The 12,796-nt window shown below is 39.2% G+C and overlaps 1 protein-coding gene across 1 annotated transcript in view; it reads left to right on the top strand.

The window, feature by feature from the left end:
* Window positions 1-8: 8 nt before the first annotated feature.
* Window positions 9-12,796, top strand: part of LOC104082086 (reelin) — a gene marked incomplete at both ends in the record, with an annotated part of 34,193 nt that continues 21,405 nt past the window's right edge. The window contains 7 exons of the mRNA XM_009585061.1: window positions 9-84; window positions 2,706-2,888; window positions 4,303-4,474; window positions 4,557-4,659; window positions 7,156-7,385; window positions 10,146-10,366; window positions 11,390-11,537. Of these exons, the coding sequence (XP_009583356.1) occupies window positions 9-84; window positions 2,706-2,888; window positions 4,303-4,474; window positions 4,557-4,659; window positions 7,156-7,385; window positions 10,146-10,366; window positions 11,390-11,537 (1,133 nt within the window). The remainder of the gene's footprint in view (window positions 85-2,705; window positions 2,889-4,302; window positions 4,475-4,556; window positions 4,660-7,155; window positions 7,386-10,145; window positions 10,367-11,389; window positions 11,538-12,796) is intronic.

The raw sequence follows: 12,796 nt of genomic DNA, 5'->3' as shown, positions 1-12,796 counted from the left end.
AAGGACTGAGAATGCTTGTTTCAAGAGATCTAGATTGCACTAATACTGTGTACATCCAGTTTTCTTTTAAATTTATTGCCAAAGGTAAGATCACTGTTTATTTCCTATCACTTCTCTAGCTTTATTCATACATAGCAGCATCACAGAAAAGAATATGGATTTACATTTTCAACTTTAGTGTACATGATCATCAGTTTATGGTAGATAATATGGGAACTTGTTTGAGATTCTGCATCATCCCTACCTTGCTACCAGCCTACATGGCCATCTGTGCAGTAAAAGAGTAAACTGTGGTGGTATCAAAAACAGCAGAGCTAGTACAGTCTTAGAGCAGAAGAGAAACAAAATAGCTCAAGATTTTTAGAGATTTTGCCATATGTTGGGGAAAAATGAATTTGTCAGTTTTTAAAGTCATAGAATGGTGCCTATAGTAGATTACTTAAGGGACAGATAAGGAACTACAGAGTTTTTAATTTTCAAGTTTCAGTCCACTGCATTAAAAGCTCTTACCATTTGGCTTCCTAGTAGGTATCATAGAGATGACTAAAACACCATAATTCTATTTAATTGTGTATGAAGAATAGTCACACTTTGCAAGCCAAGTCTACAAGTTGGTGTAACAAGCTTGAGACAGTTTCTCTAGTACAAGCAGGTTCAAGCCAATGGTTCAGTCTTACCCTGCTTCAAACCCCTGCCATTTCTGGCCTTGCAAAATAATTTTATCTCAGTCAGGAGTAACACGGTGGAGAACCACTAACCTGGCTGAGCATTTCAGTCACTCCCATGCAGTCTCAGAAGTTTTTCCCAGCATTGCTTCTAGAACCAGTGCTTCAAGGCTGAACTCTCAACCTGCAAAAACCCCTCTCCCTGTGGTGAAAGGTGTTCATAGCTTCTGCGGGAAGCTCAGCACTCTGCGACTGGACTCGCCATTTGCCAAAGGACAGTGTGAAAATAGTTTTGATAAATAAATACCTTGGCCAAATCTCTGTATGGGCAAGTAAAAATGTACCTCTTTCTGAATTAAGTTTGATAACCTTTAATAGGCATTTAATCATACACATTTGGCTATTTATTACTATTGTTTAGGTACTTTATGGAAAAAGAGATAAAACAACAACAGCCAAAAACATAACATGCCCCAAAACAATAATATGCCCAATACTTAATTTTTAAAAGCAAAATCTTTGTGAAGACTTCTTTTACAAAACTATGCCTTAGAAATATTTCTACATATGATCCTTGCCAAAATATTGAAAAATAGGATGAGTCAAAATATCATTCTGAAAGGCAGGAATAGCTGAAGGCTCAGGGCTGGATTTTGATGCTTGACCCACAAGAAGTAAAACAGTGAAACTCCAGGAGAAATCTTTTCTCATTAAATCCGTATGGCTTGCTAGCCCTAGGCCTGGATCCAGGACTTACTCCCCACAAGCTCCCTGATGTTGAATGCAAATTAATATAGCTGGGCCCATCTCAGCTGTAAGCGTTAAGAGCAGTGTGTTGTTTACTGTTAATTGCCACTGATAAGCTGAAATCAGCTCCTGACTGCAAATGTCTCCTCCCTGCTCTGTTCCACATGTGGTGCTTGAAGAGAGACTTTGTGCTGGAGCAGAGTGGGGCAGGAGCGTGTGCAGCAGGTGCCTTGGCTTCAGCAAATTTGGTTAATTTAAGAGCAGAACATGGGAGAGACTTGCACAGTAATGCACAGTGAGGCAGGGATTAAGAAACTGTCCCTTAGCCCTTTTCTGCTGCTAGTTCCTGCCCTCATACTGAGTTTTTGGGGAGCTGCCACCACTATTCCTGCACTATGAGGGGAATGGAGAGTGTAAATTTGTCTGCGTGAGAACCCAGCTCAGAGATACTATCACTCAGACGCTGATGTTTCTGGTCAGCAAGGCAGGCACGGGCCAAACATACACTGGGGACTGAGCTTGTGCAGGGTAACCAGCATCAAGTGCAAGTGCTGGGCTCTAATCAGCATATGTTAATACATATATATATGCTGTATAGAGCCTTTATTGACTCTTTAAAGCTTTAAGTAAAAAAGGGAGGAACTGGTATTCAGAAAATGTAAATTTTACTCTCAGTTCCACTACTGATTTTTAGTCCCAGCTTAATGCACAGAATATTGCTTTGTTGTTGTTAAAACATGCTAATAAAGATCTTCAGCGCTTTACATCAATTATATGATTTCTGGGCGTGAATATGCTCATATCAGTGTCTGCAGTCAGAGCCATGGACTATATATTTGTCAGGATAAGGACTGTGTCTTTATCTGCGGGTGCTACAGATGGTGATGATAATCTCTGGTACCTGGGAACAACAAGCAAATAAATACTGAATTACTGAAAAATGTCTGTGGTAGAAGGAGCTGGTTTGTTCTAATCTAAAAAATTATAACACTGAGATAGCTTCTCATCTAAGTAAATTAACTCTGACCATACATATAATTAACAGCAATGTAAATTTAGCCCCTAATTCATTAACGTTTTGCAGACAGACAAGCAAGGGAAAGCACAGGAAGATATGTACGTATAATACACATATAATGTCTCAACAGCTTAAATTGTTGTTAAAGCAAGCCCATACTCTATAATAGATGTCAAAATAACCTAATTGTATTTACTCTTGAAGAAGTGTTTTTGAGCAAGTGCTTTTTAAAACCAGATTATAATGAACGTAAATGCATGTTCTCTCTGCTCCAGGCACCCCCGAGAGGTCTCATTCCATCCTGCTGCAATATTCTGTCAACGGTGGCATCACTTGGCACCTGATAGATGAGTTTTACTTCACACAGACTACAGATGTCCTCTTTATTAACGTTCCTCTGCCCTACGCAGCCCAAAGCAATGCGACACGGTTCAGGCTCTGGCAACCTTACAACAACGGTAAGGAAGAGACACCCATGGGACTCCAGGTCCACACTTGCACAGCTCAGCATCTGTAAGAGGCTAGATTTTTTAACTCAACAATAATAGAGGCTCTTAAATCATGTTTTCTTATATTTGAACTCCTTCAATTAAAATTATGGCAGGATTATGTTTACTGTTCTTATAAAGCTGCTGTATGCTTTAAAGTGAAAGTACTTTAACTTAATACCCCTTGACTGTGTGCAGAAGACTATCAGCTTTGGTCCTGGATGGACTGGGAGATCAAGCAACACTGATAAAGTTAACTTCACTCAGGTTCTTCTCATTATTTTTAATGGACCTGATTCTCGTTTACACTGAGGCCCCATTAGAATGCTCCAATTATACAAAAGTGTCCCAAGTGTAAACGGGAACTGGGCCTACCTTGCTCAGAATTAGCTAGGCATTAAAAACCCATTTAGAAAGACTATGTAGTGAGCAGTTAATCTTTTGATTAAATTGTAAGGGACTGTAGAAAACCACAAATGGAACGCAGCTCATTCCTCTTAATTACAGGAGATGAGCTAGTTGAAGAAAGCTCTCCTCTGCTCTCAGTTACTCTGAGCGCATCTCTTGCAGGAGCTGACATTAAGGGCTCTAAAGAATTCCAGCCATCATTTAGACACAGTGATACAGCAAAGATTTATTCCATGCAATGCACCTCTAATAAAAAAGCAAATTCAAATCCGGTCCTAAGAATCCAATTCCAGTTCATTCTTCTGATGGGTCCTGCCTAAAACATGTAACTAAACTTTTCTTGCATACACTATCCTTAAGTAGGAATTTCATTTAAAAGAAGCCATTTAACTTTCTCTGATCAACACAAAGGCTTTTAGATAGATTATAAAAATAGTTACATGAGAGATCTGGCAATCTAATACTTCCTCTGCAGTTTAAAAGCACCAATTTTGCAACACACATTTGAATTCGTAATCCATTGGAGAGAAGGTCACTCGGAGTTTCCTTCTCTCTCGAAGAGCTCTTGCCAGATAAACACAGGCTGCTGAGTGCAAGGAACAAGGTGCAGAATGAAATAACCCTTCTAGGCTGCTTGGGCTCTACAGCAACTGCTCATTTAGATGGTTCTTAATTAAAGACGACATTGATGCTAGAGTTCCAAAGTAAATGTGATTTAAACAGAAGATAATTGTTCAACACAGGTTTTTCACTCTTCAGTTTGCTGTGGCTTCTGTAAATTTTAGAGGAATAAAAGTTAATTCTGTCGGGTCAGACTGCAGAGCAGGATGGGGACTATTTTCATGGAAAATGAAGATACTGAAGCCACTCCTTTAGCACCCTCTTCTCAATGTAATCCATAAATACTGGCTACTATTCTGCTCTCTAATAATAGTAGTATTAGGTCTTAATAGGAATGTTCCCCTTTTCTTTGTAGGCAAAAAAGAAGAAATCTGGATTATTGATGACTTCATTATTGATGGAAATAACCTAAAGAATCCCATGATCCTGTTGGATACATTTGACTTTGGTCCCAAAGAGGACAACTGGTTTTTCTATCCTGGTGGAAACATTGGGCTTTATTGCCCATATTCATCTAAGGGAGCCCCGTAAGCATCTCTCAGCAACATATTAGAAAAAAGTGACTATGTAATAAACTGAGTCTAAAGTACCCCTTTCCTTTTTTTACAGGGAAGAAGATTCGGCTATGGTATTTGTTTCAAATGAAGTTGGAGAACACTCCATTACAACAAGGGACCTGAGTGTAAATGAAAACACTATAATCCAATTTGAGGTACTTGTCCTCAGAAAGTTACTTTGCCTTTTGCTTAGAGAGTTCTGTTCTTTCAGGTTCTGCTCTTTGGTGTATTCGCCCAGCTGTTATAATTGCCAAGCAGAGAAGTCTGTCTAATTTCCCCTGTAATTGCTTTGATATTACTTTCCCCATGTAGGTGTATCATGAAGATTTTAACTCACAGATAAGGGAAATTTCTGCTTCAAAGTCTTCTATTTTCTTGCCTAAACTACTACTTCTTCCATGCGTATATACTGGCACTGATAGCATTAAAGTCAATGTCCTGTGAGTTGGAGAGTCATCACTGGCAGACAAGATGATGAGCACCAAAATACAATGAAGGTCTAGATTGCCACTTCACAATCTGCTCAGGATAAGTGTGCAGCATTTCCACTAGCTGACGCAGTGGAAAGCTACAACTTCATCTGTGACAAGGGAGATTAATTCTTCCTGCATGCTGGCTTAACTGCCCTGGTTGTACTTTCTCAGAGAGCCAAGGCTCTGCTTTCCTTTTGTTTCTGCCCATGCTTTCATAGAGGCTCTAGTGGAAGCTGTTCTTTGACCATGATCGCGTGAATTCATCCCACCTTAGGGAGTTATCTAAAGCTTATGGATAACGAGCGTATTTTTTTGTGCTTCTCATATAGTCAGTGGAAACAGGCACCCCAATGACAACACATAGTCTAAACTAAACTGTGTTTCTGGTTTATCCGAAATTCTAAATTGTGCATTGGCTAGGGCAGCTACTGATGGGAGTAACCATTTAGCCTAGTATGTATTAGTTTAGAGGGATCATTATATTGTCATTAAGAAATTGTAGAAGAATCTTTCATATAAATTGCCATGCCACAATTTCCAGGCTGCTTTTAACACAGATACGGCATGCTGTAGCATTAAACAGCAAATGATACCGGTTTATAAAAAATTACTCAAATGATACTAAGGGGTTTCCAAGAAAACTAGGTTTAGCTGTGTACTCCTGCATGCTTCAGTTTGTCATGCAACTAATTCATAAATTATTGAATGCAAACCATTTTTGGTTTTAAAATATAGATTACAGCCTGTAGAACAAAAATGTTTGAGGTCACTTTAAGATATTCATAAGTCTTCAGAGCATTAACCTCATAAAATCTACATGCTTACTTCCATATGTGGTAAGAACGTTGTTTTCAGCTCACGTTTTTGAGGACATTGGTATAAATAAAGAAGTTACGCATAATGCAGTAGAGTTTCTCTAGAGTGTCTCAAGAGTCAAAAACTATATTGGGTCAAGCATCTCTCTAAGCTTCCAGATGAGTAGACAAGCTTTCTAGTCAAATATAGGTTGATGGGACTCATGTGCACTGAAGAGTGATGAAGGAAATTTGATGTAAGATACATTTTCAACATTCACGCACAGTTCTAAGTATTACTGGGTTTTAGAAATAAATAGATTTTCATTACAGAGTAGTATGTTGGAAAGACACTTATTTTCCACTATGAAGATATGTAAAAAACCCAAAATGTTTCATAGTTTTAGTACAGGCTTTGTATTTCATCAGCAATGGGTTATTCATTGCATGGTAAGTACAGTACACCTTATTTTATACGGTAGAGTCATCCTGTAAGAGAACTAATTCCTCTTCTTTTATATAAGCAATTTGAAACTGAAATAACATCTTAATATCAGTGTGAAAGCAAAGCAGACTAATTTGCACTGGGGGCATGCAAAAAATATGTCTTAAGAGGTCTCAGATTCTGTACAAAACATAATTTTATATTTTTTTCAGTAGTAGAACTTCTGTTCATGTAGGTTTTCTGCCTTTTCTACTGTTCTCTACATCAGGAATCTTGTAAGAACACCTGGAGAAGTTTGACAATGCCAAACTATGTTTTGGTGTGACATTGAATCTAAATCCAGTCCAGCTGTGATACTCTTTTAATGCTGTCTCCTAGGGCTTTGCCGCTATACGTGAGCAAATGGGTAGTGAGTATGAAAGCTGAAGAATGTATTGAAGTGATACAGCACACACCTTGTGGCATAAGCTTTTTTGGGGGGGAAGTGTAACATAAAAGAGGACCATAGTGCAACTCAGCAATTTAACAAAAAGATTATGTTTGCACATTTTGTTTTAATTTAATTTCTGGTTTTAAAAATGCACATTTTTTTGCTGGTGTGATTACTTCAGTCCCTGCCAGAGGACTGCAAGGACTGATGCATTTGCTCGAGCAATGTTAGCAGCTCTCCTTTGGGATTTTGTCTAATTAACTTTATGGTTTTCTTCTAGTAGAAGTAGTTGGGGATTTCATATCACGTTCATTTTATGATAAGCCAGAGTGCGATATGCCCGTGGACAGGTAGGGCAATGTGTAAGAATTCATTTTCACATGCATCACCATTTTCCTGGGCTAAATAAATACCATACCAAATGGGGGAGGCTGACTAAGATAAAGAGTGATTAGGTGTCCCACAGCCTGCCCTATGTCATCTTCTGCATTTCACGTCTCGGCCCCCAGATCAATATCGGCTGCACCACTGATAGCTCCTCTGCTGACCCGGTGAAGCTGGAGTTCTCACGAGACCTGGGGGCGACCTGGCACCTGCTGCTCCCCTTGTGCTACAGCAGCAGCAGCCACCTCAGCTCCCTGTGCTCCACCGAGCATCACCCAAGTAGCACTTACTACGCAGGCACCACCCAGGGCTGGAGAAGGGAGGTCATTCACTTCGGAAAACTGCACCTCTGTGGGTAAGTGTCCAGCTCCTATTCCCGCCCAGCTGCTTGGTGGTTTGTTTTTATTTCTGTTTTCCATCCAAAATGTTCTCCCAGCACAAGAGCGGCCCGTAAGAACTTCGGCCCTAGAGCAGGCCAGAGGACTAGTTTTTCTCTGCTTTTTGTCCTGAATGTCAGTTAATGTTCAGATGATTCCCAAAAATATGTTGTGCCTAATGTTAACGTTTCTTATTTATCCATATATCTATCGGTGACATTTTTATGGAAGTGGGTTGCATAGTAAAATGAATGCAAAACTGATTATCTTTAAAGTTCCTTCAATGCTCTTTACTGCAGTGCATTAGCCATTTGAATTCATCAAGGATATTCTTGCATGAAATTTAAGATTCATTAGAAAATGCAGTAAAATGTGAGGTAGTATAAACTTGATTCTGCTTCAGTGTAAGGAAATGGACTGATCTAAATATTGGAGGTCTCTTGTAGCTGCAAAGTTTTCTCATTCTAAGAAATCAACTGCTGCAGTCACTCAGAAACTTCAAGTTTGTGGAACAAACCAGGTTGGATGATAACAGATACATAGCATAGAAAAACAGTATGTGCTAGCAGGCATAATAATTTGTAACTTTTCAAAGCATAAAACAGTACTTTTATTTTTTCAGGGAAAACTGTCTGCTAGCATCAACTCAGTTTATGTAAAAAATCATATCATGAAGGATTAAACTGTAGCACATATGAAGGAAAATAAGCTCTGCAACTATGAGACTTTATGAGTCTATACAACTATGAGACTGAGTATTTATGAAACTACTGCGTGCAATGGGGCCTCCACTAAATAAGTGGCCCCATATGTGCCTCTAAAAATATGAAAAGACCTATATAAGAGATGAGAACCAAGTTTGGAAAGCCTGGATGTTTAATAATTTAAGAAAATGTTTAAATTTTAAACTTGAATTTTCGGGTTTCTGACAGTTAACATTTTAAGCATCGAATAGGTAACCATCTTCTGTAGCAGCTCATTTGTCCTTCTGTTTTTGCCCAAAATAATTATTTTACCCTTTACCAAACTATCAAATGCATCCCTCCAGATGAAACTTTTTACTATGCAGACTCCTAATTCATTTAAACCTTCCAGTTATTTCGATTTAGTCCTCTGTTCCTGAGTGTTTCTGTCCCATTTGCCTGCTTTCCCTCCTATTCCTTCCCAACACGCCAGGCCAGCAGCCAATTGCTGATAGCCAGCCAAACTCAGCAGTGCAGAGCAGCTTCCACGGAGCATTCGGTGCCATGAAATTCTTGGGCCAGAGGACTGAAGGGGGATTTTCTCCACCAGAATCCAAGAAAAAAACCTCCAAACCTGACTCCTTGTGTAATTCTAAAAAAAACCCCAGCCTCTTCATCCCCAAAGTGTCAAGTGATTGTATTTAAATGAAGATGAAGACATTTTTAGTTATTTCCAGTATGTATGTTACTTTGGAAATTAATATATGTTCTCAGCAGATAGCTGTAACTATGAATTAGTATTCCAGTTATGTCCTGAAGGAGAAGCCCAGGGCCTGTTGGGTCAGTGAAGAAACACCTACCGACTTCAGCAAGACCGGTATTTCACTCTGCTTCAGATACGAGTCACACTTAATCCACGCCTGAGAGAAGGAACTGACGTACCTCGGGGGTGGAATGAATCTCGCCCGTGGGGCTTCTCAAAAGAGGAGCTTACGACACCTCCAGCCTCATACTTGTGTCCTTCACCTCGGGGCACACTAAAATCAATGTTTTTGACTTCCATCAGGACTCTGGTTCTTGGGTATCTTTCTTGAAACTGTTAGTAGTGTCCCCACCCATCAGCTATCCCTTATCACCTGAATCCTCTCATAAAAATTCCTTTTTAGCAAATCAAGACAAAAAAACTTGTCAGCTACCTGTGCTATTGATTCACCTGCTGCATTTAGATATCTCTAAAAAGACATATTAAACATGCAATGCAATTAAGTGCTTTCCCTTTCTCACTCTTCTAGTGTCCTTCCTCCTTTAAAATGTTTTCTCGTTAGGGAATAAAATTAGTCTCTCAAGTGTTTTTCCCCTGCTTGGTTCGTTTTCCCTCCTTCCCCATTCGGTTCCTCTTTACGTTAGCACTAATGCGAGCAGCGCTTAGGAAGCGAATTAAAAATGACAGGACAGCACCCAAAGGAGAATATAGTTTAAATTAACAACTTGCAATATCAGTCTGGTTTAAGATTAAGCCACCTGAAAGCAAGCTGAATACCTGGTGACGTGGCAGATGATGTTTTCTTTCCGTGTAACTGAGCATGAGATCTTACCACCCCAGTTCCACAGGTGGTCTCCCTGGGGGCAGGGTGGCAACCTGAACTAGGATTTCACTCTCCAGGAGAGGATGAAAGTGGCCTGGTCTGATCCAGACACTGTACGCCAAAGCAGAAGGAAATCCATCAGACCACGGCCATTCATCCTCCCCACGAACAATGGAGAGAAGAGTGGTTAGATTTCAACTCCCGTTTTCAAGCCCATCATTCAGTTTTAGGACTACAGCTAATGAATAACGTTATTTTTATTTCTGTCAGTACTTGGGTTAAATGTCAGCATAAAGACACATGAGGTACTGAAGGAATTAGATGTAGCAGTCAGTTTCTAGAATTAAGCTATTTATCAAGCCAATTCCAACAAAGAGTACTATATATATATGCATAGTATGGTATATATATGGAATACAAAAAAGATGGAACTATTATTTAAAGTAAGTACACTTTACGCCTTTTTCAGGTTGGCAAGGTTCAGATGGTACCAAGGATTTTACCCTTCTGGATCCCAGCCAGTGACTTGGGCCATTGACAACGTGTACATCGGCCCGCAGTGTGAGGAGATGTGCAACGGGCACGGCAGCTGTATCAATGGCACAAAATGCATCTGCGACCCCGGGTACTCTGGGCCAACCTGCAAAATAAGTACAAAGAATTCTGACTTCCTTAAGGATGATTTTGAAGGTATCTCTTCTCTTTTTTTGGTCTGAATTCTGCCTGTCTGTCTTAGTAGAAGCCAGGGCTCGAGGGATGAAACAGCAAAGTCTTCCTCAACTCTACAGCTTCTGAATTTAATTTATGCTGTGGGTCTATTCCCATGAACCAAGTAGTTTAGATGTCATTCTCAAGCACGGTTTGTGAATGTCTGATGACTATCAGTTGTCTGGTTTGGAGTGTCTGACTCTTTGTGAAGTTGTTAATGCTGGAATACAAAATCTTCACTGAAACAGAATCTCCTGAAACTGCATGTAGAAAATAATTTTAGAAGAACATGATGGTTTGATGGTAGTTTGACTTTAGCACAAACAGAACACGTACAAGTGAAGCAAACAATGGAGGGCTTTAAGGTTGTGTCATTTCTCACTACAAGGGAAATCTAAGTGGACTTAATACGTCAAATATCATTTCAGAGCAGACTGTGTGTCTCAGCGGTGAGGGCCACCGCTCGGCAGGCACGGCAGACTCCAAGCGAGCGATGCCAGGAGGGAACTCAAAGCCTCATGCATGCCTGGGCACACACAGCACCCATGCACACAACTCTAAAAACACCTCAAGGTTTCCCCTGCTAGCAAGCATGGCAAAAAAGACACGTTTTGAGTAAAGCAGCACCTGTGAACCAAACTCATCCCTTCATAGGTGCTGCTGTTCATTTTAAATTTTGTCAGCCTTTGCTTGCATGCTGCCACATGGCACTCAAAGTTTCTTTATAGACCTGGGTACTTTGTTGTTATCTTAAAAAAAATGAAGAAAAGTGGAAAATCCTGTGAATAACTGGACACTAAGATCCCAAATTTCATACTTATGGGTTTATTGTGTTTACTTTGTTTTGATTCGTGACAGTTTTCTAGAAAAAATTGCATTGGAAACACTGAATATTTGTTCACTCTGCATGTAATGTTTAATTTAGCTCTCTTCCTCTGGAAATAGTACTCTTGCAGTAGGAGCACTTCGGAGTAAATCATAAATATGTATTTACTGTGGATTCAGGTCAGCTGGAGTCTGATAGATTCCTGCTTGTGAGTGGTGGAAAGCCATCAAGGAAATGCGGTATCATGTCTGGAGGAAACAACCTTTTTTTTAACGAAGAAGGCTTACGTATGTTGATGACTCGAGACCTAGATTTGTCACAAGCCAGGTAACAGAGTTTTAAAGTTCTTTCAGGATTTCACTGCAGAAATAATATGATGAGGAATTATATATATGTGATACTTCTGTGGAAAAGGCAAGCTGATATATTCTGTGGTCCTTACTCTAGCAAATATTCCATTTTAACAACTGTTATCATTTTAAATTAAACTTAACTTGAACTTTAATGGGATTAACCATTTAAATGTTACTTTTTCCTTGAGTAAGAACTCTAGGATCTGATGCCACACCTTCAGTAGTTTATGCAAGTTTTTATTTCTTAAATGCATAACATGAGGAATCGATTGCTTGTCACATGCTCTGCTTGTCTTACAGTTTTTCTGTATTACGAGCCATTGCTGAAACAGGTGTATCTGCTCCCAGTATAACTCTTGCATTCATCACCTCATAATTCTTTTATTTCTGAAGCTTACTTTCTTCTGATTGTGCACATTTGTTTCCAATAATTCACTGAGAAATTCCCATCAAGCTGTCACCAGCTACACTGAGCACAGCAATTGAAAAACAAGTATTTTTAGTGTATTTAGAGATTATGTTGTATCATTATGGCCTGCAGAGGAGATATTTCATGAGTGAGACATGCTAAGCAAGCCACATTAAGAAAATTTACACTAATATAAATTAAACCACAACCTAATTGCATGCGTGCTAACAAATAGGCATTGTTTTCTAATTTATTCAGTATTTTAGCTTATATCCTTATTACTTTGGAGAGATTGCATTTTCTCTGAGACTTTTCTCCACTGGTTTCTTGTAAACACCCTACTCCTCTCTAATGTTCTGTGGGAAACACCTTAATAGGCACTTTATCTCTTTTTGACTCGTCTTCATTAGCATTGAATCTTTAAATAATGGTTTAACTGCAGAGCCTCATGGTCAATAAAGATGCCTAATTTCTAACCATTATATTTTTTACATAAGCAATTAGTTAACCCTCAGTGAGGTGTAATATTAGAGGTCCTTGTACTGAATTTGTGAGATTACTCACAGAAAACTTTTTTCAGAACTTGGTAAACACGAATATCAATACTCTGCACTAATTTGATTTCCTAGACTGTTCTGAAATTAAAAGATTGCTTACTAAAAGATAGAAGAGATCTTGTAAGTTGCTCCATTAGACTAAATGACATGTTTTCCTTATTGCTCGTGTTCAAAGAACCATCATTTATCTCTTCTCCATGGTAGTCTGTAGCTGGATTTGCATATATTGACCTCCAGGTGTTATATGGAGATAAATGACTTCTGTCT

The sequence above is a fragment of the Fulmarus glacialis genome, unplaced genomic scaffold (assembly GCF_000690835.1).
Source record: "Fulmarus glacialis isolate BGI_N327 unplaced genomic scaffold, ASM69083v1 scaffold16609, whole genome shotgun sequence".
Lineage (NCBI taxonomy): Eukaryota > Metazoa > Chordata > Aves > Procellariiformes > Procellariidae > Fulmarus > Fulmarus glacialis.
This window is presented reverse-complemented; position numbering and strand designations above follow the sequence as displayed.